This window comes from Colletotrichum higginsianum, chromosome 4, assembly GCF_001672515.1.
Source record: "Colletotrichum higginsianum IMI 349063 chromosome 4, whole genome shotgun sequence".
Classification (NCBI taxonomy): Eukaryota; Fungi; Ascomycota; class Sordariomycetes; order Glomerellales; family Glomerellaceae; genus Colletotrichum; species Colletotrichum higginsianum.
In genome coordinates, this window is record NC_030957.1 from 623892 (window position 1) to 650303 (window position 26412).

At 56.5% G+C, this 26412-nt stretch overlaps 10 protein-coding genes across 10 annotated transcripts; 5 read left to right on the forward strand and 5 right to left on the reverse strand.

Moving 5' to 3' along the window:
- Positions 1 to 487: 487 nt before the first annotated feature.
- CH63R_05523 (Fungal specific transcription factor) lies at positions 488 to 2207 on the reverse strand (the record flags this gene model as incomplete). Its single annotated transcript, XM_018300498.1, has 2 exons — positions 488 to 548; positions 661 to 2207. The coding sequence occupies 2 exons, from the start codon at positions 2205 to 2207 to the stop codon at positions 488 to 490; spliced, it is 1608 nt and encodes a 535-aa protein (XP_018158348.1).
- Positions 2208 to 2850: 643 nt separating this feature from the next.
- CH63R_05524 (Peptide hydrolase) lies at positions 2851 to 4563 on the reverse strand (the record flags this gene model as incomplete). Its single annotated transcript, XM_018300499.1, has 3 exons — positions 2851 to 2976; positions 3048 to 4189; positions 4257 to 4563. 3 exons carry the CDS (start codon positions 4561 to 4563, stop codon positions 2851 to 2853), a joined length of 1575 nt encoding a protein of 524 aa, XP_018158349.1.
- An 863-nt stretch (positions 4564 to 5426) lies between these two features.
- Positions 5427 to 7104, forward strand: CH63R_05525 (ZIP Zinc transporter; the record flags this gene model as incomplete). The annotated part of the gene is made up of 3 exons (XM_018300500.1): positions 5427 to 5466; positions 5554 to 5751; positions 5918 to 7104. The coding sequence occupies 3 exons, from the start codon at positions 5427 to 5429 to the stop codon at positions 7102 to 7104; spliced, it is 1425 nt and encodes a 474-aa protein (XP_018158350.1).
- An 812-nt stretch (positions 7105 to 7916) lies between these two features.
- Positions 7917 to 9347, reverse strand: CH63R_05526 (uncharacterized protein; the record flags this gene model as incomplete). The annotated part of the gene is made up of 1 exon (XM_018300501.1): positions 7917 to 9347. One exon carries the CDS (start codon positions 9345 to 9347, stop codon positions 7917 to 7919), a length of 1431 nt encoding a protein of 476 aa, XP_018158351.1.
- A 193-nt stretch (positions 9348 to 9540) lies between these two features.
- CH63R_05527 (uncharacterized protein) lies at positions 9541 to 11274 on the forward strand (the record flags this gene model as incomplete). Its single annotated transcript, XM_018300502.1, has 3 exons — positions 9541 to 9558; positions 9952 to 10902; positions 10951 to 11274. The coding sequence occupies 3 exons, from the start codon at positions 9541 to 9543 to the stop codon at positions 11272 to 11274; spliced, it is 1293 nt and encodes a 430-aa protein (XP_018158352.1).
- Positions 11275 to 13586: 2312 nt separating this feature from the next.
- Positions 13587 to 14844, forward strand: CH63R_05528 (RNA polymerase Rpc34 subunit; the record flags this gene model as incomplete). Its single annotated transcript, XM_018300503.1, has 2 exons — positions 13587 to 13873; positions 13947 to 14844. 2 exons carry the CDS (start codon positions 13587 to 13589, stop codon positions 14842 to 14844), a joined length of 1185 nt encoding a protein of 394 aa, XP_018158353.1.
- A 579-nt stretch (positions 14845 to 15423) lies between these two features.
- CH63R_05529 (Alpha-glucanase) lies at positions 15424 to 16398 on the reverse strand (the record flags this gene model as incomplete). Its single annotated transcript, XM_018300504.1, has 3 exons — positions 15424 to 15464; positions 15524 to 15759; positions 15848 to 16398. 3 exons carry the CDS (start codon positions 16396 to 16398, stop codon positions 15424 to 15426), a joined length of 828 nt encoding a protein of 275 aa, XP_018158354.1.
- A 1030-nt stretch (positions 16399 to 17428) lies between these two features.
- On the forward strand, positions 17429 to 18657 carry CH63R_05530 (uncharacterized protein; the record flags this gene model as incomplete). The annotated part of the gene is made up of 2 exons (XM_018300505.1): positions 17429 to 18326; positions 18362 to 18657. The coding sequence occupies 2 exons, from the start codon at positions 17429 to 17431 to the stop codon at positions 18655 to 18657; spliced, it is 1194 nt and encodes a 397-aa protein (XP_018158355.1).
- Positions 18658 to 19424: 767 nt separating this feature from the next.
- CH63R_05531 (Peptidyl-prolyl cis-trans isomerase) lies at positions 19425 to 20472 on the reverse strand (the record flags this gene model as incomplete). The annotated part of the gene is made up of 4 exons (XM_018300506.1): positions 19425 to 19611; positions 19665 to 19941; positions 20143 to 20210; positions 20291 to 20472. The coding sequence occupies 4 exons, from the start codon at positions 20470 to 20472 to the stop codon at positions 19425 to 19427; spliced, it is 714 nt and encodes a 237-aa protein (XP_018158356.1).
- Positions 20473 to 23019: 2547 nt separating this feature from the next.
- CH63R_05532 (Epsin-3) lies at positions 23020 to 24743 on the forward strand (the record flags this gene model as incomplete). Its single annotated transcript, XM_018300507.1, has 4 exons — positions 23020 to 23101; positions 23162 to 23193; positions 23247 to 23326; positions 23393 to 24743. The coding sequence occupies 4 exons, from the start codon at positions 23020 to 23022 to the stop codon at positions 24741 to 24743; spliced, it is 1545 nt and encodes a 514-aa protein (XP_018158357.1).
- Between the last annotated feature and the right edge of the window lie 1669 nt (positions 24744 to 26412).

Here is a 26412-nt window from a genome sequence, read left to right on the forward strand (position 1 = left end):
ATGGCATCGCTGTGGTATTGGTCGTAGCAGATGCTCTGCAGGTCACCGAAGCAGTCTCGCAGGGTCTCATCGACCGTCATGTTGACAAAGTTGTGGCTGGACTGTCCATACATGGCGTCCGACATGTTCATGTCCGCGGACGATTGCAGATGTTCTTGGGTCTCTCCCGTGGACTGGACTGGGTACGAGGGACCGGAAGATGATGAGGCATAGCTGGTCTGGGCCTCGACGATATCAGCAACAACAGCATCGCTGAGGCGGTCAAACACCTCGGAGCAGTTCCGCGCCATTGCCCATCTCTCGGACACGGCAACCAGGACCTTTGAGCAGGCGCGGGTGTCGTTGACCACCTGGCTGATGGTCGGCGTTGTTCGCAGAGTGGCCCTGGGCGGGTTCATGCCCGAGACGTTCCGGTTCTGTGCGTGTTGCAAGTGGTTACGCAGGGCGTAGACGTAGGAGAGTCCGGCAATGAATATGGAGTGCAACGTCACCCAGGAGTAGTTGATCTTTCGCGAGCGGTGCAAGTTGGCGTAGAGGTTGATAGCCTCCTGCGACGAGTCAAACATGTGCTGCAGTACGGTGCTGTTCCCCGTCGCATCGCAGAGAGTCGAGGACGGGCGGAACAGCATCAGGATCCCGTTGTGGTAGAGCAGGTCGTACCACTCGGCCGAGCGAAAGCTAGACCTACTCGCCGGAGATGCGAGCGATGGTGCATCGGCCGGGATCAGCGGAAGGTCTATAGTTTCTGCACGCCAGGACCGGAGCTCCTCAACCAACGCGGTCCTGTTGTCCTCGTAAGAACAGGTAGATTCGCGGTTTGCGCTAGTGCTCCGGTGCAAGAGGTTCAGAACCTTGCCACAAATCAGCCTGTACCGTACGATGTGGACGAATACGGAGGTCCCGAGATGCCACTCTGGAGAGCCCAAGGGCGCAGTCGATAGGGATCGGTGAAGCGGGACCGAAGCAGGCTTATCGAAATGGGGGAGCTCGACATCGATGTCCTCCAGCTGGATGGCCAAAGGCCGTCCGAGGATGAGGCTGGCAATGCGATCCATGGACACCACGCTCCAAAAACATCGCCGCTTGGTCTCCACGTCCTCCCGCCACGCGGACGAGGCAGCATCTCCCTCGCTGCCGTCACGGGACGGACGAGGGGCGTACGTTGATGCCTTGTGCAGACCGAGCTCGAAACACGTCCTCGCGGCCACGCCGATGAGGTGCCAGACACTGGTACTCGTGTCATGTGAAGTGGTGCCCATCCGGTACTGGCAAATGAGGAGCAAGGCCTGCAGCGCAGTGATGCCTCCCCGCGAGAGTACGTCGCCGAGACGCGTCATGGCGCGGGTGTAGTGGACCTCGGCGTCCCAGATGCCGTTCCAGTTCAGCTTGTATACCTGCGCCGTGCCTATGGCAAGGGCCATGTCGATCAGGAAGCCATCCACAGGGTCCGGCAGATTCGGGTTCCTTGCGTCATAGACGGCGTCCAGGGCCCGATCCAGTGCTTTGGGAGACAGGAATGGATAGCAGAGCCGGTCGTGACTGCAATATGCGTCCAGAATCTCTGTCGTGAGGCTTCTCACCGGCAGGCCCGAGAGCACAGCGGGTGCTGGGTTTCCCGACCGGGGTCGATGCCGAGACGCGGAGCCGGAATAAAAATTGCCAACAGCGTCGTGAGAGAGCCCGACAGGCTGGCTATGGGTTTGCAGCAAGTTGGCGAGGAACAGACCGCTCGTGGAACCGACAAAGTCCCGACCTCCGCCGGCGTTGAGTGAAAGATGGATGACCTGGCTGGCGATCTCCCCGCTCTCGGCCGGTGCCTGGGTGTCGTCGGACTGTAGACCCAGGCTTGACGTCGTATTCGGGGTGGCCAGTCTGTTGTTGTCGTCGTCAGCGCCGGCTTGCTGTGGTTGCTGTGGTTGCTGTGATTGCTGTGTTTGTTGTGATTGCTGCGGACTTCGTTGCTCTTGTTGGACATCGGCCAGTCTCCCGGCCAGACTGTCGTTCTCGGCCTGCAAGTCCCGTATGTGCTGCCCGAGTCTCTCGACGTCCTGCCGGCGAAGCTGTATCTGGTGCTCCCTCGCAGCGTACGTGCACTGGACGCCGACCCTCGCGCATGACGTGCAGGACGGCCGTGTGCGGTCGCATTTGACCTTTCGGCGGTGGCAGCGCTGGCATGCGCCGGTCCGGCTGATGGAGCCTGACGGCATTGAAGACGGGGGTTGAAGCGGTTAGCGACTCGAGGGGAGTTCCGTGTTGGCATTGAGACGGCAGACAGACGGTCTTGCCGGGTTCAGGGGTAACGATGGGGTAAGGTTGACATGGTGCTGCGGTTGGATAGTTGCCAAGGGAGAGAGAGAGATTCAAGGCGGAGGGAGGGTGGACGGGAATGGAAATGGAGATGGAGATGGAAATGGAGGTGGGAAATGGATCCAGGAAAGTGGGAGGGAAGAGAAGGGAAAGTCTGGGGTAATTCCAAGTTCCCCGCCTCCTCCGCTGCTACGGTGGATATAAATCCACATCCCCGGCTTCTCGGCGTGGCAGTTGATAGCATTTGATGCGGTGCAAGTTGAACCATAAATTACTCACCAGACTGACTATTGTACAACTCTCTTCCCAGCTGGTAAAGCCTCAAGATTGTTCATCAACTCGTTCATCGATTCGACGGCATCCCTATACTATAGATACATCCTGTCAACTACTTTGTGTACACGCCACATGCCCTGCAAGTCTGCTCCACTCCTCCCATAACAGCAACACCGTTAACCCATCATGCACTCCGCCAAGATCAAATTCGAGATAGTATACAGAGATTTGTCGTGACATCTGGTCAAGTCAGAATCCGGCCGCGGCCTAGATGAAGAGCTTGCTGCCATGGTACTTGGTGTCCTCGGCATATGTAGAAGCAGCAGACGCCTTGGTCCGCTCGGGAAAGCCCTTGAACGACACGGCATACGTGGCGACCGAGTGGGAAACCAGCTGTATTGTGCATTTAGATTAGCATTCGTTGCACCGTGAATGAAGTAGACGAAGAAAGATGCGAATCATACCTTTGTGTTGATCTCCCAAGCAGTCAGGTTGACGTTGCTGACATCGTCGCAGAGCTGGTGGTAGCATGGGTCGTACCAGTCACCCGCCTTGCCGCCGAACAGCTTGGCCTCCTCCTTGGTCTTGACGCCCTCGGCGCCGGTAGCGATTCCACCGCCGGGAATGCCGTTGCGGATGAAAGCGTCGTAGTCGCTGCGGCCGTCAAAGGGAATAAAGGTGTAGGCAAGGTCGTGGGCCTTGTACCAGTCAACGTACAGGTCGCGCAGCTCCTCCGAGCCAGTGGGGTTGACGGCGTTGGTCGCGTTGTAGATCTGGTACGCATAGTTGGGGCTGCCGAGCATGTCGTAGTCCATGAAGAGGCGGATCTTCTGGTTCTCCTCGGGGGACAGCACCGACACGTAGTAGTCGGAGCCCAGGAGGCCCTCCTCCTCGCCCGCCCACCAAGCGAAGCGAACGCAGTTGTTGACGCGGAACTTGGTCAGCTGAGTGGCAATCTCCAGGAGACTCAGGCTGCCCGAGCCGTCGTCGTTGATACCGGGGCCGTCGGTGACGCTGTCGCTGTGGCCGCCGAGCATGACGCAGTTGTCCTGGTCGCCCTCGAGCGTCTGGGCGAGGATGTTGGTCGTCAGGATCGTGCTGACGACGGCGTCGATGTAGGCGATGGCGTCGACCGTGTCGCCCTTGCGGAGCTTCTCGAGAATGGGCTTGGCGTCGTCGCCGCCGAGGCCAAAGGTCGCCACGTGGTTGGGGGAGGGGGTTCCCAGCGTGCCGTGGACCGTCTCGCTCTCGTAGTTGTAGACGACGGCCGCCACAGCACCGGCCTTGCCGGCCTGCTCGCTCTTGGTGCCGAATGGGCAAGTGCCACGGCGGATGAAGGCAATGTTGCCGCTCACTCTCGAGGGGTAGTCCGAGGCATCGCAGCCGTCGTTCTCGACGTAGACAAGATCGCCGTGCACAGGCTCCTTGTCCTTGGTCGGCGGCGTCAGGGCCATGGGCGAGGCCGACTTGGGCACTTGGTCGCCAATGACGAGGCGAGACTCGTAAACGTTGCCCGAGACGGCGGGGAACGTCTGGTTCCAGATCTTGTAGTAATCGCCCAGCTTGGCGAGGTTGAAGTAGATGTACTCCAGCGTTCCGGTGTGGCCTATATTCCAACAGTGAGCATGCATGCCTGAAGTGTCACTGGGTGACTGGATCCAGGATCGGCGTACCATCGCTGCCAATGACGCGAGTGGGATGGTTGAACTCCTCCTCTCCGAGCTTGGCGATCTCGTACAGCTCCTTCGCACGCACAAGCAGGTTATCGGCGCTGATGGTGTCCTGCAGAGCCTCGGTCTCGACCAAGGGCTTCTTGGAGGCCGAGGCCGCCGCGGTCGACGGAGGCGGCGTTGAGAGAACAGACGCCGCGTCGGCAATCAGCGGCGCTTGTTGATCCGCGACCTGCATCTGCAGCTGCAGAGCGGACGCGCCACCAAGCAGGGCCAATCCGGCCAATTGAAGACGACGAGCTCCAGCCATTGCGATGGGAGTGGTTTCTCAGGTCCTCGGTCCAAACCTTGGGGTGCTGAGATGAGGTTGAGACGAGGTTGGGAAGCCGTCTCCGTGCGTGTACGTGTGTGTGTGTGTGTGTGTGTGTGTAAATGTGTGTAAATGTGTGTGTCACAGACGTCGGGGGAGGACGAAGGTACTGAACCGAACCTATCTAGGGAGACAGGGTCTCGGACGGAGGAGCTGTTGCGATAGACGACCGATATCGCGAATCGGTTAGTCATCGAGCCGAGGCCCCATTTTCGTCATAGGCAGCAAAGCTCTTATCTTATCAGAGCGTGCTGACCTCAGACTTGGGAGCCGATAAGACACCAGCTGGGAGGGGGGGTGGAGCACCCACGCACTGAAGCCTCTCCCTCGCTTCGCAGGGCAATTACCTTTTCCTGCGCAGATTGCATCTGTCAAGGTGCTCCCGAGACCCCGCGGATCCCTGCAGAATGTGTCTATTTTAGCGATGCGCATGTTTTCATAGGGGGAACTTGGGTCCCTTCCCCCCAGTCCCCCAATCCCCGGTGGCAGTGGGCCGGCTACCGAGCAGCTCCGCCTCCCTGGGCTTCTGTTAGTGTGAGAGACTCTCTCTCCGCGCCGCTGTTCACCACTTTTAATGCCAAATATGCTTTCCCTCGGAACCCGTGTTTTTCAAAGCGCAAACTCAGGGTGGAGAGACTAGGGGCCGCGATCCTCGTCCCTTTATTTCCTTGCTGGTTTCTTTCTTCCTTTCTCCATCCGGCCACGTGCTCTTACTTCGTCTCGCTCTTCTGACTGTTCTCATCGTCTCTGGCGCCGAGTCGCCATGGTACTGAGCCAGAAATACTCACCGTCCGTCGTCCAGAATGGGTGATACACCACCAGCTTCGGGAGTGTGGCCACGAGGTGCGTATAGGTCCCATTGCCGCAGACCCCGCTCTCCATTTAGACCCGAACAGAGGGCGCTGACTTGTTTCTTTTCCTTCTCCAAAGATGCCGCCTCCTGGGCCTCGATACCGACCGAATTCCTCCTTGCCGAGCTCTCGAAACGACACGGCCATGCAGGCGCCGACGCAGATGCCGCCAACGCCAACGCCACCAAGCCCCAGTGCGGCTCCTCGCGAAAAGAATCCTACGATACGCCGTTGCACATTGGCGCGCTGATTCTGATATTGGCTTTGAGTACAATCGGTACGTTGCACCTTGCGCTGCGGATAGATGCCACCATACCATGTCATACCGTAGCACGCCCGTCCCCATGCCGTAGCTTGGGGGTCTGGGCGTGTGTCGTCATGATGCCTCTCAAACCCACCAATTGCAATCATCTCGAACGCCAATGCTAACAAACATCCAACAGCTTGCGGCATCCCCCTGCTCCCTCGAAGGACTTCCAAGGGCCGACCCCAGAGCATCATCCTCTTCTACTGCCAACACTTCGGCACCGGCGTCCTTCTCGCGACGTCCTTCGTCCATCTTCTTCCGACGGCCTTCACCTCTCTCACTGATCCATGTCTCCCCTCCGTCTTCAACAGAGGCTACCCCCAGATGGCCGGCTTGGTCGCCATGGTCGCCGCCCTGTCCGTCGTCGCACTCGAGTCCTACCTGGCAACCCGGGGTGCCGGCCACTCCCACTCGCATTCGCACGAGTACGAATACTGGGACGAGGAGGACAACACGCAGCACTCCCCCGAACTAGACACCCACGCGGCGGGGAGCATGGCCTCGCACAGGCACGGCTCCCACCGGCCCGAAGACATCAATCTCGATAACATGGAGTCCACCCAGAGCCTGATGGCCGGCGCCTCGCCCCTGCCCAGCTCGACGCCGACGCAAGCCAAGGCCACTCACGGTCTCGCAAACGACCGCGACAGCTTCGACGACGACGACGACGACGACGACGACGACGACATCGACCTCGACGTCAATGAACTGGACCCCGTTGTCGCCGACGGACCCCGCCGACGAAGCTCGCCCGGCGGCCGACCCAAGATCGTCGTGACGCCGGGCGCGGGGGCGGGCGCGGGCGCGCCTCAGGTCGTTACGGAAGAGGAGCAGGCCAAGCTTCTCCGCCAGTGCCTCCTCCTCGAGGGCGGCATCCTCTTCCACAGCGTCTTTATCGGCATGGCCATCTCGGTCGCTACGGGCCCGACTTTTATCGTCTTCCTCATCGCCATTAGCTTCCACCAGACGTTCGAGGGGCTCGCCCTCGGCAGCCGCATTGCCGCCATCCAGCTACCCCGGTCGTCGGTTCGCCCCTGGCTCATGGTCCTCGCGTTCGGCGGCACGACGCCGCTCGGCCAGCTCATCGGCCTGATCGTGCATAACCTTTACGACCCCATGAGCCAGACGGGGCTGCTGATGGTGGGGTTCATGAACTCCATCTCGGCGGGTTTGCTCCTCTTCGCGGGGCTGGTCCAGCTGCTGGCGGAGGATTTCCTCTCGGAAAAAAGCTACAAGATTCTTGTGGGCAGAAAGCGGCTCAAGGCCTACCTGGCGGTCGTTGGCGGAGCGTCGCTCATGGCGCTGGTAGGGGCGTTTGCTTAGGTATATTTGAATTAGATGTTCAGTGGGTATACCAAACTCGCGTCTAGCTACAAATACAGCCTTGTTAATCAGCGCCACCACGTGTTAGTCCCTCTGTCTGTCCGCAATAGTCTAGCGTATGTTTGACAGACATTGAGCACGATGCAGAACCAGATACTCCGTAGACATTAATTTCACATAAGATCTACTATACACTCATTCACATGTGAGTGAGGAGGGGAATTGGTGAATACTCAGTACACTACACATAGTTTCACTACGTGTATCTCTAGTAGAGGAGAAAGGGTGTCACAGACCCCAGAGGGGAAAAAACTCAAAAAAGTAACCCGAAGAGTGGCTGTGCCAATCGCGGTGAGGATTTGAGCCTCACGCGGGGGTCGAACCCGCAACCTTGAGATTAAGAGTCTCACGCTCTACCGATTGAGCTAGCAAGGCGGGTTAATTGGAGAGCTGGTCCGAGAGGACCTGCTCCTTGTTGGGAACAGGAGCCAGTTGAGTCATTTAAGAAGAGATGGAACGGGGTAACTAGGGCATTTGGTTGTGAAGAGTTTTTTTTATCAAGTGATTTTCTTGGGACTAAACTGAATAAGTGGGGGTGCCCGTGTGGTCCGTCTCCGTGCGCCCCGGATTTATGGGTCGGGGACCGGGCACAGACCCGGATCTTTGTATCTGCTTCTCCTTCCACACACAACAGAACACTTTGTCGAATTTCTACACAGAGCTTGTTGAATTTGCTATTTGTTTCCCGTCAAAATCTCAATAGCCCTGTTGCTGTTTGCAAGTTCATGTCTATCTTCCAGACTATCAGACGCCTAGTTGACAAAGTGGCGGGATAGCCACTGGCAAAGCTCCGGTAGGAAAAACCGGATTCCTGAGTACAGTCTGATGACGTGCTTTCTCAGAAACGGATCGTGCCAGGACCGCCACTTTAGATCGTCTTTGATCCTGCCTCGCACCTCGGAGGCAGGTCGCACGTAATGGTTGAGAATTTGTTGTTGTCTCTCCGGCGGGGTCATCCGCATCAGCCGGGCCAGGGGGCGGATCCCGCCCGCGGCCATCCGCCACAGATTGTAGATGTCGTCCACCGGGGTCCATCCCTTTCGCTCCCTGAGTAGCAGCAGCGAGGCCACGGCCGTGAACCCATCGCGGTCCTTTTTGTAGAGAAACTCGCGGGGATACCCGTTCCAGACTGCGTTTTCCCACTCAGGACAAGCCAGCCGGTAGACTGGGACATCGCCTGACGCCGCATGCCAGGTACCTACGTGTGCAACGCTGACATTGCTGTCTTTGTTTCGTCTCATCAGATCAATGGCAGGTTTGTCCAGCATCTGTATTTCCCTCATCTTGTCTTCGTTGGCCCAGAAGAGACGGGTTGAGCGCGAACACACAATCGGGTCGTCGACCGCCTCTCGCAAGTTCTGAGCTGATTCCTTCACCGTGATGTGCGGCTTCAAGGAATGCTCCCCGCTAATCTTATATATGCGAACCACCTGTCGCAAGGCGAGTTGTAGGTAGTCGTCGTTTCTGCGGCAAACGAACTCGACAACCTGGTTAAAATTGGACAAATTTCTCTTGGGGCATCCAAGATAGGGGTCCGCCCTTGCCTCGATCATTTTGCCAAGACGGTCGTATAGCTCCTGCTCTTCCCCAGCTTCGTAGACCTCGTAGTTGCGATAGAGGCACTGGGCGTATAGTTCGAACACAAGGATTGGTCGCTGATACCACTTGTCGCTGTACCTCTCATCCGAATATGAGTCAGTCCATACCCAGCCAGTCCGACAGCCCGGTTGCGAACACGGCGCGGAACCGGCCGAGAGTGTGGGGTGGCTCTGGCACTGCGTTATGCCAGATTCGATCAGGCTCACATCTTCGATGAGCTCGAGCAGGGCCACGCTTGTGTAGGAGTCCCCGGGCAAAAGCGCAGAAATAGGAGCTAGCGGTTCCATGCTCTCCAAGAGTTTGCAGGTCAGATTGACGAGGTCTCTGGCCTTTGCAGGCTTCGTAGACTCTTCATGGATCCGGCGGAGGCGGACGACGGTCAGCGCCTCCGGGAGCACGTAGTCGTTGATGTGCAGGTCGAGAACGGTCGCCTTATACTCGAGGAAGTGCTCGAAAGCAATATGAGACGTCGAAACCCAGGCGCGGAGGTCGCTCACGGAGTCCAGCTCCATCAAGATCTGATAGTGCAGCTCGGACGGCAGGCGGAAGATTTGTGGCCTTCCGCGACCTCGGGTCCGGGCCATTTTCGACAACGATGTTGGGTATTTGCTTAAAAGCCAAGTCCAAGTTTCAAGGGTACGAAAATGGGGTTAACTGAGAGACTAAGGAGAGGCAATCGATTTTCATATACGGAAGAAAGAAACGTTGCAAAGAATGAGATGCCGTTTGGTTCTTGTAGATGACGAACTGCCTATTTCCACTTGCAAAACCTCGACCATGGGTCTAGCAAACTCAGTATGTGTGAACCCTTTGGTATCTCCTTTTGCATCGAACTTTTTTGCTGACACATTTTTCTCGTTAAAAGGTTTTCTATACTGTACTACGCATTGTGTATGCAGCGTTGTGACTGATGAATGCTGGCAGCCGGGGGGGGCTTGACATTGAACCTACCCTCTTGGACTGAGATACCTAACCAAGGCGGCATCTTTGCCCCTTTACCGTCTTCCGTGCAATCTTCATTCGCCTAAACGAGTTATCTAACCTCAACCATCGTTCCTTTTTCTCGCAAGTTACTTTGGCCAAAAGAGCTGGGCAAGTCTCTAGCAGCTGTAAGTAGTAGATCTAAAACGAGCCATTATTGAACCGTATGCCTTGCCAAGTCGATGCTAAAGATTTTTGTTTCCATAGGATCCTCGCGAACTCACCCAGGCCGGTCCTCACACTGGCCGCTATCTGCACGGGAATTCTTTCCGAAATAGAAAGATTGTTCTGAGCAAGAAGCTGCTCGAGGCAAACGAGCTTACTCCCGTCACACTTGTGCGGAGCTCGGACATGACCTCCCGCTTCCTCGAAGAAGTCCATGCCGCATCGAGACGAACGGTGGAGAACCAAGTCTCTCTGCTCCTCCTGGTATTCTGTCACAGTAAAGGCAACTGGGAATTTCTGCTTGACAGCGGCAACAAGGAGGAGGGCCTTTCGGTCGCTCAGCTCCGGGGTGCCATCGCGAAAAACTGTCACGCGACTCTGTACTCGACAGCATGTTACTCCGGCGGGTGGGTCGTGAGAGATCTGACCCATTCAGGACACATTCCTGTGGACGATAATATGCCGGCTACCTCTAAGCCGAAGGCCTTGTTCGATGCCTGGCAAAATTCACCTTCTATCATCCCTGCCTGCGGATCCATCTTCGCCAATGCAGTCATCGACACACTTGCATCCTCAACGAGCCCGCTTCTCGAAAGTGGCGATCGTGATGGTGAGCTGAGCGTCGACAAGGAGGATGGGCAACAGTCAGAAGCGTACCAGAGCTTTTGTCACTCCGTCCTCGATGTTGGCTCAGGTCACAGCCGTTACTTCGCTCATCTGACGTCATTAACATTCGACGCCCTAAATGGTCAGTGGGATAGGAGCTGGAATCAGTGGTCCGGCATCCCCTTGGTATACTTTAAAGAGCGATGGAACTCCCTCGTTACAGTACAATCTCACTTTAAAACACCAGAAACCGACCATCTGAAAATGCTGCCTGAAAATCTGGACCCGAGCAATCCGCCCTTTTCGGAATCAGCCGCTGTTCCACGTATGGCCGGGCACGTGGAAGTCATCAGGTCAGAGCTGATGCGCGACCAGACCGATAAGAAAGTCAAGGAGATGGGAGGAATGTTCCTCCAGACGTGTCCCGGAGACTAGAACTCCGGCTGGGGACCGCTCACGCGCGGCTGTCTCCGAGCATTCATCAAAGGGAACAAGGCCCCAGACCCGGACATAGACGTTGCCGCGATGATGGCATTCCGTTGGGAGGTGAGCCTTTTGGCAGACTACATGGTCCGCTATTTCAACCTGGCGGCACCGAACAACGAGCCTTGCATCATGTGGGACAGCGCCGCGTGGAGATGTAAGGCGCCGACCATCATACCGGATTACGATGAAGGGCACGAGGACGCCTGGAGCGCTCTCAGGAACGCCGCGGTCGAAGCTGACCCGTCCGATGTCCAGGGTTCCCCCTTCGGTTGATTCGCCGACTATTTGACCGCTGCCGTTGCAGTGTCGAATCTCTCGAGGGAAGCTTCCTTGAGTGTGGCCGGAGAGATGGGCGAGTTTATGCAGAGAATCAGACAGTTTAGCGTGGAACGCAATCTCGAGGCTGCTATTTGCAGCGACAGAGTGATTACAAAGGGCTGCGAGCTGTGGGAGATTCTCGGAAGGGTAACCCGACATCACTTAAAGTAATTAGAATAATAGCAGTTTTGCCTGGCCTAGCTGGAGTATTAAACAGGCTGTTATCGTACGGAGTCCTTGTTGAAGTCACAGACCCTTCGGGATACTTTTGTGGGAAAATTACTGTGTATTCAACGACCATGGTGAGATGACTTTTAAATTACTGCAACTGGTTCTGATTGCTTCGCCGGTTCCGACCTTCCAACCTTCCAATATCCAAGCAGAATCAACTTTCATGCTTGCGTGCTGCAAAGGATTTGACGAGAAGGAAAGAAGCTGTCACGAGTTAGAGCACACAGTAAGGCATAGGAGAATAGGGGAGAAAGATGCTTATCCTATATAATGTGAAGAGAATGATATGTGGTCTAGTTACATACGTCTGACCACGTGAAATGGCACGTGAGGGGACTGATTCGCGGAGCTCTGATATACGAGGGTATTCCTGTGACAGAAGCGTCGATAGCGAAGCCATCTCCGCAACCCTTTCGAGCCCTTCGCGGTGACCCACAGGCATGCCCAAAGGGCACCTCGCCAGGAAAGGCTCGCAGACGGTCGTGGCCATCGTTATTTAGACTGTGACTATTAGGAAGTTAAAATTTCAGGATTTTCTATAGCTGTATTGATAGCGTATTTCTGAACTGACACAATGGTCAATAGGAAAGAGTGCAGAATGTGCGCTGATGCTGCATGTTTGTGCTGTGTGCCTTTCCAGGCGTCACGCATTGATAGAAGGATAAGGAGCTTAGTGTTTCTAAATTGAATTTAATGTGGGGTAGTTAAGGTAAAGCAGATGACTGCGATTTGAATCTGCCTTTTTCTATATACAGATTGTGTGAGAATATTGAGAGATTTGATGGCGAGCTTGGCCACTGATCTTGGTCTTGTTGGAAATCAACGAAGGCTAACATAGAAAACGAAAGTATGACTATTTCGCTAGATAGATGGAAATGATATTTTAATTTATTCTCTTCTGTCTCGTCTTGTCTTTCATCTGGTTTTAATATACTCTCTTCTTACTCCCCTCCGCAGTCTGTCTATAAAAATGGGCTAGGACATAAGATAGATGGATACCAAGGCGTGCAGTTTATTGTTCAAAAGAGGTAAAACTAGAACCACCCGGCTTATTTTCCCAGACAAGTTCGGCATTGAGGCGCAGGCTGACTGACCAGGCTTGTTATTGTCAACCTTGAGCACCCAGAGTGTGAGTCACTGGAGGCGTCGAGGGCGCGCATAAAACACCGTCTCAGCTCTGCCAAACCTTGGCTTGTTTTCTCCCTCCAAAAACCCCCATTCTTTTGCTCCATATTCGATCCGAGCCCATTAGAATCAAGTAATTGCCATTGGTGTCTATTGTATTGCTCCATCACCGGCAGAGTGAATGGTGTGTAGACAAGAAAGCAAGAAGAGCAAGAAGAGCAAGAAGAGCAAGTCGAAGGAGTGTAAGTCAGATAGGTACGTACCGCTCTGTTCGATCCGCAGTTCATCCGGTACCAATTATCACAGCGCCTGTTGGCCGCTAACCGCGATCAACCATAGGGGACCGACCAGGTACGTATTGCCGTACCCAGCACGCCTAAAATTCGGAGGTGGGGACATGGGTATGTGCTCCCGCACCTCTGACGCGCCGCCGAAAAGCAATCGAATCGAATCCCACCATCGTCGCCGACCCAAGTCAAGCATCCACATGCACCTCTTTGCGCCTCTGCGCCTTTGACTTTTTGCGCTCCTCCCTCTGGCCCAAGAAACCCGCCACAACCCACCAATGCTGCTCAATCGGTGACCTCTGGCCCCCCCTCCGTCTACATTCGCAGATGTAGACAACATTGAATCACCAAGTTTGACTCCCATCGACGACGGCGCATAACGAGATACGAGATACCCCCCCCTAGTCGAGGACGAGAGAGAGAGAGAGAGAGAAAAAAAAAATCCCCATAGAGCCACCCCACCATAGAGCCGAGCCGATCTCTCACAACGAACGAGCCGCACCACCCACGACGACCTCCGTCTTCCTACGAACCCGATACCTATTTCCTAGATACCCAGCCAGTTAGACCACGGGAGTCCATTCCCCAGGCCGACAGCCAGCCGCCGCCGCCGCCGCCGCCGCCATGGCTCCAACACCCCCCGCGGCCTCGCCCTCGGCGGCCACGACCTCGAGCACCGACTCCAAGATGGAGGTGTGGAAGGAGACGCTGTACGACCACTTCCAAAAGGCCGGCGACGAAGACCAGCTCTTCACCCAGTACGACATCCTCGACTTCGACGTCATCCCGAACCGCGACACCGTCACCCTCCTCAAGGTCCTCCAGAGCCTCACCAATGACCGCCTCCTCATCGCCGTCTCCTCCCAGACCGGCCTCGCCTGGCGATGGCGTTCCGTCGAAGATGCCGAAAAGTACGCTCTCCATATGCCCCTTCCTTTCCCCTCTCCTCCCCTACGCCACCCTACTAACACTGTTACCTGCCAGATACAAGCTCTGCTCGACCGACGAACAGCGCATGGTCTACGGCGCAATCGACGAGGCCGGCGGCGACGGCATCTGGTCCAAGTCCATCCAGAACCGCCTCAACATGCACGACTCCGTTCTCAAGACGGCTCTCAAGCAGCTCCAGGGCAAGGGCCTCATCGCCCCCTTCAAGAATGTCGAGCACCCCAACAAGCGCATGTTCATCAAGGCCTCCATGCGGCCTTCGGAGCGCGCCACCGGCGGGCCCTGGTTCACCGACTCGGCACTCGACGAGGCCTTCATCGAGGAGCTGCAGCGCGTCATCTTCGACTATATCAAGAAGAAGAGCACCTACCTGAGCACCGGCTCCTCCGGGACCCGCACAGCCGTGCCCAAGAAGGGCGTCCTGAAGGGCGGCCTGGACGCAAAGGGCAAGAAGCGCGGCGCCTCCGAGATGTCGGGCGTCGACGACGAGGCCGGTGCAAAGAGCGCCGTCCTCGCCGTTCAGCCTCCCAAAAAGGTGCCCGTAAACCTGCCCCTGCCCGCCGGCTACAAGGAGTACCCGACCGTACGCGAGATCGCCCGCTTCATCTCCCAGTCCGGCATCACTTCGGACACCATCCTCGGCGAGGAGGACATGCAGAAGCTCATCGACGTGCTCGTCTTTGACGGCCTCATCGAGCCCATTCGCATCTCGGGCCACCTGGGCTACAGGGTTACCCGCGCGCCCCGGCAGAGCACAACCAACTGGGCCGCGAGGCAGGGCGGCGGGCCCGACGAGGGCGGGCCGGAGCCCTTCGTCAACGGCTACACCGAGGCTCCCTGCGGTCGGTGTCCCGTCTTCGACCTCTGCGAGGAGGGCGGCCCCGTGAGCGCGAGCAACTGCGTCTATTTCAACCGGTGGCTGGGTCTAGAATGACAAGCGGCACGAGGCTCGGACGACGCAGAGGGAGAGGAAGTGGGAGAAGTGAGGGAGAGAAGGGGGAAGGGAGTATCAAAAAGCGGGGTCGGTTGGCTTGACTCGATTCACATGGGAAAGCATTGCATTGGCGTTGGCACGATTATACAAAAAAGGAGGACACGGCCGGGAATGGTTTGCCGGGGTACATGTTTCATCCTCCCAAGCGGACTTGGTTTCAATAGCAGCCGGGGAGGGTACCGGCTGTGCAAGTATACCAAACATATATTTGACCCTATTCGCATCTTTCCTGCGCAACCAGTTGCTAGTTGGCGGCCGTCGAGCGCCGCAGTGGTCGTAACATGCCGGACTGGAATGTTTGCTCTAATCCTGCCACGACCATTGATACTGCACTCCAGCATACTTTGGATTCGTCATGAACACCCTCATTCAACCTCTCTATGCTCCATCCCACAGCAGGCTCTTTGAACTCCCAGGAGGGTCCAGGACTCTTCACGTCGACTCAAACGTCCAGCCGTCTTCCCGTTCGCGGAGTACAGCACATTGGTTTTCTGCGACCGACTAGGTAAAGAAAACACGTTACTCGTCAGCTTTCCCTTCCTTTTCAAAATCCCCCTGGTCTAAAAAAGGTGGGGAGAGAGGAGAGGGGGGGGTTTCTTTCGGGGCGTTATCAACTTACACTGACAGCCATAGCCGTAGCCGACCTCGCTCCGCGCCGCGGTGACCTCGTCCGGGTGGCACGTGTTGTCGTCGCAGCGGTCGTAGCCGACCCAGTGGCAGCTGGTCAACGGCTTCTTGAGCTTGCCCAGCCGGCAGCAGAGCTTCACGTACCGCGCAAGGTGCGGGTGCGGGCACCGGCCGTACATCTCGTTGTTGGTGGCGACCTGGGCCTCGTCGGCCCGACATTGACCCTGGCTGTTCGCGCCGTCAGTACGTCTCTCCCCTATTGCAAGAATATTTGAATAATGAAGGGCCTGGGGGCGGGCGAGAAGGCGTGGCTTACCACTCGGTCCATCGACACTCGGCCATCATTTGATCCCAGCCCGGCAAGGGACACGTGAAGTACTTATACCCCGTGGAACACTGGCTCTGGTCGGACTCGGTCGGGCCCCCGCCGTTGCCGGACTTGAACAGGACGACTTCGCCTTCTTCGCCGGCGCCGTTGCAGTTCGGGCCAGTGCCGCGCCATATGCATTCCCTCTTCTTCCCGTTGGCGTCGACGCCGAAGCGCTCCACGGTGTCGTCGTGGCAGCAAATTGGCTTCCCCGAATTTGTCTTTTGCTCAGGGCTGTCAGCTTCACAAGTCCCTCCTCCCCCGACTGGATTGTGTCTCATTCTACTCACCTCGTGGCACGAGTCCTTCGCCCACCCGACGTAGGTGTAGCCCGGGCTGCACTGTTTCACGCGAAGGTCTTGGCAGTCTGGCGTACGGTAGCAATCGAGACGCCGGTTGACGTTGAGTCCGTCGTGGCGGGCTTCAAGGGTGAGGGCGAGGCCAGATACAGAACCCCAGAGTGCGGTTCCAGCGAAAAGAAGGAAGTTGAGCCGGCGCATCTTTTCTGCAATGAGTCTTACTCGATACTCCGGTCAGAAGTGGTGTTGAGGTTGAGAACTAGAGGATATATCTTGTAAAATGCTGTTGTGTGTGTACGGGGTGCAAATTACAGCTGGAAGACAAGTGAGAATCGGTGACTGAACTACTCTCCGATCATTTCTTCCTTTTTTGATGAGATAGAAATCCTTATAGGCTCGTGAGACCCGTTTCTCCGATGCTGGGTTCTTATGACCCTATCTCCGGATGCCCTCACCCTCAAACCCCCCTTTTCAAGAAAAAAAGAGAAAGGAAAAACAAGTTCAGGAACCTCTTCAATCTTGATACTTTAAATTTTGTAACATTAGCAGCCTATGTATAGGTAGCCAAGGATAATAGTAAGCGGATGGCAAGCTCTTTGTGTTGCTGTGTACGTTGGTTCGGAAGGCATCTAATACTGTGCATTTCCATGGTTTAACATCCTACCACATCCTTTCTCAGTCATTATCTGTTTTCCCAGCATTGTTTCTCTGCGCGTTGTGCAGGTCACGTAACACAGATTTATTTACCCGAAAGGGTTTCGTGGCCTACGGAAAGGTTGCAGCATTTATTCCCCAACCCTTCGCGCGAACTTCGTTACGTCGACAAACCTGACCACGTACCAATCACGTACTCCTCACCCATTGAACAGGAGTGGCTACAATCACCTCAACTTCAAGAGAAGACGAATTCTACGGGTGACCGAGAGAAGAGTGTTTGAACGCTTAACTGCCAGAAACTGAGAGCCTGATCATTGTGGCTCCTGCAGCCTGCAGCCTGCTGTAATATGCATGACCATTCCTCGTTCAATATGTCATAAATATGTGCCACGTCTCTGCAGTAGGTAGACGCCGGCGGTGAAGGACAAGTTGAGAAAACGAGAGGGGGCACCGTCTGCCCTGGGTGCCCTTTGGTTAAGTATCTCTTCTGACAATACTCCTTTTTAAACAACCATCACATTGGCTCACCTCCACTCCGCGACCACACTCGGAAAACAAACCCATTTCCTTAGCCATGGACAGTCGCAACATCGCCCCCGATCAGGTTCTTCTCAATCATATTTTCCCCGATCAGCCCCAGGCCTCCAGCTCCATCATCCTTCAGAACTGGGACAAATGTGTGTTCAAAGCGAGCTTTCCGGACTCCCCCGAACCCTGTCGCCCTCGTGTTGTTCGACTGGAGGTCATACGCCAGGATGAGAAGGCCACGCAGTTCAACATCGTCTCGGCAATGCAGCAAATCGCCGCCGACGCCATTCACGACCTCGTCCCAGCCACCTTCCAAATCGGCGTCGCGAGCAACGGAGAGGGAAGACGACTACGCTTCTGCGTGATGGACTTCGCCGAGGGAGTCACGTTGGAAGAGGTCTGGGACCAAATGAACTGCGAAAACCAGCAGTCCGTCGTGGCTGCCTTGGTTGAGGCGTTGCGGAAGTTACATTCTATAAGGCTTTCCGACGATCGAGTCCGTGACATCCTACGGCGAGAAATGGATGAGCCAGATGTAGAAGCTTTCCAAGAGGCCGTCATGGGCGGGCCGAGTACGGGATTCCTCCACGACGGGCTAGCCCTTCTTCGCGCCATCACCCGGAGACTGGAACTAAAGAAGCCATTTCACACAACAACGCCCATCCCAGGTTCCGACGGCGGCGGCATTGTTCTCCGGTCGCATTTTGATGAGCTCGGTTCCGTAGAGCTCCAGAGCGCCACCATGGAGCAGTGGGGACGCGAAGCCGTGTTCTGCCACAACGATCTCACCCCCCGCAACATCATCCTCCGGCCACGCAACGCCGACGACGGGACTCGGGCGCCCGATTACGAGCTCTCCGCCATCACTGACTGGGAGCTTTTCGGGTTCTACCCCGCCTCGTACGAGCTGAGCCTTCAGGATACCTACCTCAGCGGCGGCAACCGTCTGGTCTCCTTCTATCTGCTTCTCAAGCGACAGATGGGGGGGACCTGGTGCCCGCCTCCGTGGCCCAAGTCTCCCTGCTGCAGGCCATTGGAGTCCTGTCCGAGTCCCGGCAGCGAAGGCTGGCGGAGGGCTCCAATATCCCGGCGCACATTCGCGAGAGATTCATGCAGAGGTTACACTTGCGCCGGCACGAGGATCCTTATATCGGATGGGTGCCAAAGAACCAGGGAGCGGCACCGCCTGAGTTCTCCCGTGCGGACGCCCAGAGACTGGAGGACGACGTGGTTGCCGAGATGGTCGCGCAAGGGCAGTCGAAAGTAGCCCGATGACGTGATATTTTGGGGTTGGCCGGACGCAAGATGGGTAAATGTTAGAGCGAATGGGACGGTGCCATACTGAGTGTATGGCAACCGTACCAACAGGGAGTAAGTCTAAATGCGTCTCGCGTCTGGTTTATTGTGAGCTTGTAAACTTGGCATAAGAACCTCTGTATAGGCTGTGACATCTGTCTACCTAAAGACAGTCGTTCGAGCCCTGCATCGATTGCATGCATTTTGGAACGTTTTTAGCCCATATTGCACACAAAAGTAAGCTCGCATATATCCGTGTCGCAAAGGAAGGCCGGAGTCGCGGCGGAGTGGCGGTTATTCCGGAGCCGAAGACGTCAATCGGAAGATATCCAAGGCACCACAATGATATAGGTACCTACATCTATTTTACGTTTCGCTGACCATTAGCGATTTTTTGTTGGATACTACGTGTTGTGAGTTAAGGTCTTGAAACTTGATTTTTGCGGGTGCCGGTAATTAATATGTCGTCATGGTAAATATACGTTCGATAAAGACATGCAAAACCTAATCAGAGCAATCGCCCAATCTCGAGACAATGGAAAGTTCGGTTGCACTTGAACGACACAGTGGCAGTAACATTTTGTCTTGGCTAGCTATGGATCAGCAACGAAGCTGTTGGTAGTCAAGCCGCGCGCATTGGCGCGATTCCCATGTCTCCGCCAAAATGTCCCTCCATCCCGTCAAGTTGTCTCTCGCGACATTTCAGAAGCAGGACCTAACGTACAAAGAACCGAGCAAAGGGCAATTTACAGCTGGCCGGACTTGACGATGGTGGGGCGCTTGCCGTACTTGACGGTGCCGCTGGAAGAGCCGGTAGCCTCGAGAGCCTTGACGATGTTAAGGCTGTTCTGGTCAGCAACCTCGCCGAAGACGACGTGGCGGCCGTTGAGCCACGAGGTGACGACGGTGGTGACGAAGAACTGGGAGCCGTTGCTACGAGAGGGGTTAGAGTGGCTTGGATTCAAGGAGCAGAAGCAAAGGCTTACGTGTTGGGGCCGGCGTTGGCCATGGAGAGCAGACCGGGCTTGTCGTGCTTCAACGAGAAGTTCTCGTCGGCGAACTTCTCGCCGTAGATGGACTTGCCACCGGTGCCGTTTCCACGGGTGAAGTCACCACCCTGGAGCATGAACTCCGGGATGATGCGGTGGAAGGAAGAGCCCTCGTAGCCGAAGCCCTTCTCACCGGTGCAGAGAGCGCGGAAGTTCTCAGCGGTCTTGGGGACAACATCGTAGAAGAGGTTGAAGGTGATGCGGCCGTTCTGGGCTGTAGGCAGAGAGGCCGGTCAGCAGAGCTCGGTTGACTTTGAGCGGATGACAGCGAAGGGTCAAAAGCTTTGAGGGGAGGGGGAGCAGAGGTGCGAATTGACGGCCGCGGGAGACTCTAACGTAACGCCGCGGGCGTGTAAAAGGGCACTCGCGATGATTGCTCGATGGAATCCCAATGGCAGACGGAGGGAGAACTTACGCTGAACGGTGGAGGTGGCACGGCCGGAGGCGTCGAGGACGGGACCCTCCCACTCGAGGTCGAAGAAGCTGGAAAACAAGGTCAGTTATTGCGTCATTGAGAGCTTGCGATGACCATGAGGCCGTCGGCAGAGATGGGAATAACGTACACTTGAGGACCAGGCATGATGTTGGATGCTGAGAAGAATCGAACGGATGGCTTGGTAGATGCAGGAATCACAGTTCGGAGAGGTTGGATGAAGGCAGAAGGTCGAGAAAAGGGCGAGGGTGAAACGGAGGAGCAGGAGAAGGTATGGCGGGGTAGGAGGGGTCGCAAAAGGGTTGGTCTCATTTTTTCAACAGCTGGGTGGAGGGGTTTATTGTTAGCGCCAGAGCTCTCCACTGCGGGTGCCGAACGAGCGAATTGGATACCGAGGATGGGAGAAAAGAGGGGTGGAAAGTCACGTGAAGTGAGCTGTTGCTGAGGTCACTGACGGGCCGGGAAGTACCTGACCAGCATGGATCAAGTATCCGCACCTTCTACGACGCGGTGACGGTGACGGAGGGAGGGCAGGAAGGAGGGGTTGGGGGGGAGGCGTTGCGGTGGGGAGAGGGGGGGGAAGGCTCAAAGCAGAGGGTAGACGAGGGTAGACGAGGGGCAAAGCGATCTTCTTTCCGGCGGCGGCGCTCTGGCTTGGCCTTGGCTGTGACCTTGGTTTTGGGTTCGCCTCAGCCCAATTGTTGCTGCTGGGCAGACTTCCAACCAGTGAGGCCGCAGTGTTCTCCCACCGTAAAAAAGCCGACGGGGATGACTTCATCAGGGCAGCCAGTCCTTTCTTCCTCACTTGTCACTCACTTCCTCCCCCCATTGACCTCAGTCCAGCCGAGGCAATGGAAATGTTCGGGGAGGGGTGATTGCGTTCGAGCAGCCTGCAATCGTTGCCGTTGTCCAGAGCGGAGGAACAGAGAGTGATTCTCTTCTCTAGTTCAACCGAGATGGGGTTGCTGGCTGCTGGCTACTGGCCCGAAGACGCCATGCTCACCGGGATGTAGAACCTGCTGCGCCTGCCACCGGTACCTGGATGAACCCGCAACTCAACAAAGAGAGGCAAATACCTCGGGGCAGCGCAAGCTACAAGAGCCATTGGCAACCCCTCCCGGTGCGGCACGGGCAGGAAAGCAGGCAAATGCACGTCAAAACCCCGAGGCCGATGCCCATTGGAGCGACAGCATTAAAAAGGGAGGAGGGGACGACAGCATAGCTGGCATAGCTGGGGCCGACTCTCGACTCGTCGTTCACCATGGCCAAGTCACCGTCCCCCACTGGCCCACGTTGTTCCTTGACAGTTCGGAAGCGCGTAGAATCTTGAGCCAGTGGGAGCGGGGATGGCCGTGGGTGAGCGACGAGCGGATGGCACAGCAGCAACAGCGGTGGACAATGTCATGACAAACGGGTGGACGGCCAATGCCCAGGAAAGGCCAATGAGTGCCGACCAGTGATAATGGCACCATCTACCGCCGCCATGTCGGTGGTTGGTGTCTGTGTGTCTGTCCGCCAGCTGGAGGCCGTGCAGCTTGTGCTTTGCTTGGAGCTATCCAAGTTGCCAGCTCGGCTCAATGGCTGACTCCCTCTTTCTGCCTGCCAGGACGGATGAGCTGCAGTAGTTGGATGGGAAAGCTCCCCCCTTCCTTTCGTACAGCTCAATTGGCTTGCATACGAGCCGCCTTAGCCGCATAGCGAAAGGTCTTGCAGCCCGATGACTTTCATGTGGGAGTACGGGTAAGGGGTGAGATGGGGGAGGTATGTGTGTGTGAAGGGGAGCTTTGGTTGTAGGAGAGTGCATGTGAACTAGGACAGTGGTCTTGGGAGTTGGACAGAAAGAACAGCTTTCTACATACCTCGATGAGCAGGATTACACGGTAAAGATGATGATACAGGTACAGAAGAAGAAGAACAGGATGAATGTGATGGATGAAGACCGATTGTCGCTGATGAGAAAGAATCGAGTCGTGCTGGCTTCTCAGGAGAGAAAACTTTTGGTGAGGTCAGGGACTTCCCAAAGGGGGACGGGAGGCCACGGAACGGGGCGGCGGCCTGACGCGACAGCCTGAGGAACACAATTTCGCGACGGAAGACCAGGGGAGAGCAGGGGAGACGACGTTTGAGCACGGGCGCCCATTCAATCAGAGGACAGCTATGACACTCTGTTTCTAAGTTGACATTGCATTGAACATTGAACATGGGAGTTTCTGTAAGAACTACTATGGAAAATCATCACATATAAAGGGTAATTGAAGTAGAAGAAGAATGCCGAATTCAATCAAGTTTATCAGATAAGATAGAAAGCCCCCAGAGAAACCAGTCTTTGTTGCAATCTCGTTCAATCCATTCAAAGTATTGTTTGTTTGCTGTTCTACTCAGAAACAGCGCCTGTTACAAATCATTCTCGCACAGGTCAAGCTTGGAGGTACGTACCACAGCCTTCTGGACACCAATCCCAGTCGACCAGGGAAGCTCTTCCCCCTCTGCCGCTGTTTCTATCTGTACGTGTCGCTACTCTCCCCACCCCTTATTGCTGGAAATATCACGTGATAGTATCCACATCCCCTTTCCTAACTTGGCCAATCTTATCTCATAGTACCTCTGCAGACAATACGTACCCCCTGCCGCCGCCGCGCCGTCCGAGGGCCGATTGGATTGACCTCAGCCTGAGCCTGAAAGTTCCAGGGTGGCCAGGTCGCCGGAGTTGCCCATCATATTGTCTTCCTTTGAAACGTCGACAAAGGGATCACAGGGATTCCAACTCTGCAATCCGCCCTCCGCTGCTGCGCCTTTGGGCTTCCCTCGTCTGCCGTCAATTGAATTGATCTCCCATTTCTCTCTGTCATCTCCGCCAAAATGGATTGGAATAACCTCAAGGACACGGTCGCGAGCATGACCCTGTACGACGTCAAAGCCGGCGTCAGGAAGGTCCAAAATGGTAAACCATCAGCCGTTCCAAACTGCACGGTGCCCGTGATCGCATGCTGACCGCGCCCAGCCGTCATGAACTACACAGAAATGGAGGCCAAGGTCGGTGTTGTCCGTTTCGTCGGCCTTGCCATGGTCCGTCTAACAGCTGCCAGGTCCGAGAGGCGACCAACAACGAACCCTGGGGCGCGTCCTCGTCCCTGATGCAGGAGATCGCCAACGGCACCTTCAACTAGTACCTACCCTCCTCCCCTCCCCAGTCAAGACAATCCCATCTCCGGCAACGCTGACGGGCTTCCAGCGCGACCCTCAACGAAATCATGCCCATGATCTACCGCCGTTTCACAGAAAAGTCCGCCGAGGAGTGGCGGCAAATCTACAAGGCTCTCCAGCTCCTCGAGTTCCTCATCAAGCACGGCTCCGAACGCGTAATCGACGATGCCCGCGGCCACATCACATTGCTGAAGATGCTGCGCCAGTTCCATTTCATCGACCAGAACGGCAAGGACCAGGGCATTAACGTCCGCAACCGCGCCAAGGAACTGGCTGAGCTTCTCAGCGATGTCGAGCGCATCCGGACGGAGCGCAAGAAAGCGCGAGCCACCAAGAACAAGTATACCGGTGTCGAGGGCGGCATGAGCCTCGGAGGCGGCTTCTCTGGCGGCAGCGGCAGCGGCAGCCGTTATGGCGGGTTCGGAAGCGAGTCGGGTGGTTATGGAGGCTACTCTGGTGGTGTCTATGGCGACGGCGGCGGATTCGGTGGGCAAGAGAGCAATGACTACGGTCGAACGCAGGCACACACCGACAAGTTTGAGGAATACGACGAGTTCGACGATGAACGCCCGGCTGCCAGCTCCTCGGCCTCTCGGTCCAAGAGACCCGAGCGAGCGGCAGCCCCCAAGGCCGAGCCGCCCAAGAAGAAGGAGCCCGAAGTGGACCTCTTCTCTTTCGATGACCCGGCGCCCACTTCCGTGCCCGCCCCTGCCTTCGCGCCGGCCTCTTCCAGCGGCTCCGGCTTGGGGTCTCTGTCGGCCCCGTCTGCCGCCAACGACGACGACGAGTTTGACGACTTCCAGTCCGCCGCCCCTGTTCCAGGTCCCGCTGCAGCCACCCCTCTCTCCCCTCCTGTCATGACAGCCAACTCTGCGACGACCTTTGCCGCTCCCCAGCCCGTGTCGGCACCCCAGCAGGCCAACATAGGCAACATGGTCAGCATGTCCTCCATGTCTCCCGCTCCGAGCGCCAACTACTCGGCCTTCAGTACGCCTGCTATTGCCTCTCCCGCGGCACAGGTGAAGCCCAGCGGCTACCAACCTTCAGGGCCCAATTACTTTGGTTCCGTTCAGACTGCGATTCCCCAGTCTACGGGCGGCTCCTTCGCATCTACCCCTAGCGCGGCTGCTCCAAAGGCGGCTTCTGCTAAGCCCGCTGCTGCCGGCGGCGACGCTTTCGGCGCTCTGTGGTCGCAGGCCAGCACCGGCGTGAAGAAGACGAGCACGCCGACCACCGGCCCGGCCCTGGGCCAGCTCGCCAAGGAGAAGAGCAGCGCCGGCATCTGGGGTGCTCCCGCTCCTGCGTCATCGGCATCAAAGCCCGCGGGCGGCGCATCCTCGTCCGGCGGCAACCACGGCCTTGACGATCTGCTTGGCTGAACCGATGCCATGACAACGAGATGGAGACGACATTCTGGAGAGACGGCGGAGTATTCTTTTCGCCCTGCCAACACCATCGGCCATATAGTGAGAAGCAACGGATTGGCTGCCGCGTGAAGGTAGGAATAAGGGGATGCGTGTGCTGATAGGCTGCTATCCAAGGCGTATCGGCAGGCAAAAAAGAAGACTGCAACATATGATCATATACTGAAATTTTCAAGCGAATCACATTTCTAAAGTTTTGCCCTGATGCCATGCTTCCGCCCACTTCGTGCAATGCAATGTGACATCATCTAGGACTGTTTGCCGCGTCGACGCGTCTGTTCGGGTAGGAGCTTTGAGCCTGCTCCATGTTTATCCCCCGGAGCCATAACGATTGCAGGACCTTCGCAGTCCTCTGCGGCCGGCGACGCGGCCCTGATGCGCCCACAATCCGAGGCAAGCCGTGGCCGCGTTGAAAGGCCTATGGAACGAGGTCCAGGCTGCCGAGCACTCTATCGCAGACGTTTGTATGCATGCGTACCTACTACGAGCAAGCGCCAAGGCGATCAGCAGCAACCCGGCCCGTCCGCGGACCAAACACCGTCGTTCCGCGACAGCGGGAGAGGAAATCGTTCATTAGGCTCGAGGAGTCATGTCAGGCCAGTAACGGCCTCTCAATATCGGGTCATTGGGCCGTCCTAAAAAAGAGGAAAGAAAAAAAAAAGCCTCCTCGAAGCCAAGATATGCGGCCCAAGCCGGCAGCCGCCAGACCAGGTTTCAGGTCCGGTACCTTGCATGGTTTCCCCGGGTGGAGGAAGGGCTACCACCAAGCTCGTATGAACAGGCGCCTCAGCCTCCGCCCATCGTCGTATCATTTTGGGTCGCGTCTATCGGTCGCCATGGGTACAGGACGTAAGATGAGGCCAGACAGGAGATTCGATCTGGTCCAGGCCAAGGTCAAGCCCAGGTGAAGACTCTAGGATGCAGCAGACCCAATCAGGCCCCGGGCCGCGGGTAAAAATAGCCGCGCTGGCCGTCAACTCCTGGACAGAGATGATCGATGGCATGTCATTGGGCGCGCCTATTGACCTCCCTTGTTCGAAGTCCCTCCACTTCGTGTGTTTACTGTTCAAGGCGAGTCCTGCATGCCATCAAGAGCCTCCAATCTCCCAGAGCCGTGCGCCGTGTCGCTTGTCCCACCTCTCCGGGGCGGCAGGGGGCCCCACCCGACCGCTAAGCGCCGCGCCGCTACCCCGGCCGAGAACCGTGATTGGTCTGCCTCAGCGGCTGCTCATACCTAGCCGAACGGCCTTTCTATCCGGGATACTGGGTTAGGGGGGAAGAGGGCCCTTGGGACGAACCACTACACTCGCTCAAATCAACTCGTTGGCTCACCCGTTTTCACAGCGGTACATCGGGTTGACGTACTCCATGCAGGAACGGCAATGTAGCTTGGTGTGCACAGAAATGCCCGGGGACGAAAAAAAAGGGCCCAGAACGCGAGCTGCTCGATTTAGCAACACAACCAGAAAAAAGGATGCACGGCAACCTGAGGTATGGTAGGTGGCTTGTTGTGCCTTGGTACCCGTAGGGAAGAGAGGTTTGTTTGTGTGGATGATGAGTCGAATCCTCAAGTGAGCTTCAAGGGTCTTGGGGGAGGAGGGATACAGTATAAAGCAGACTGATC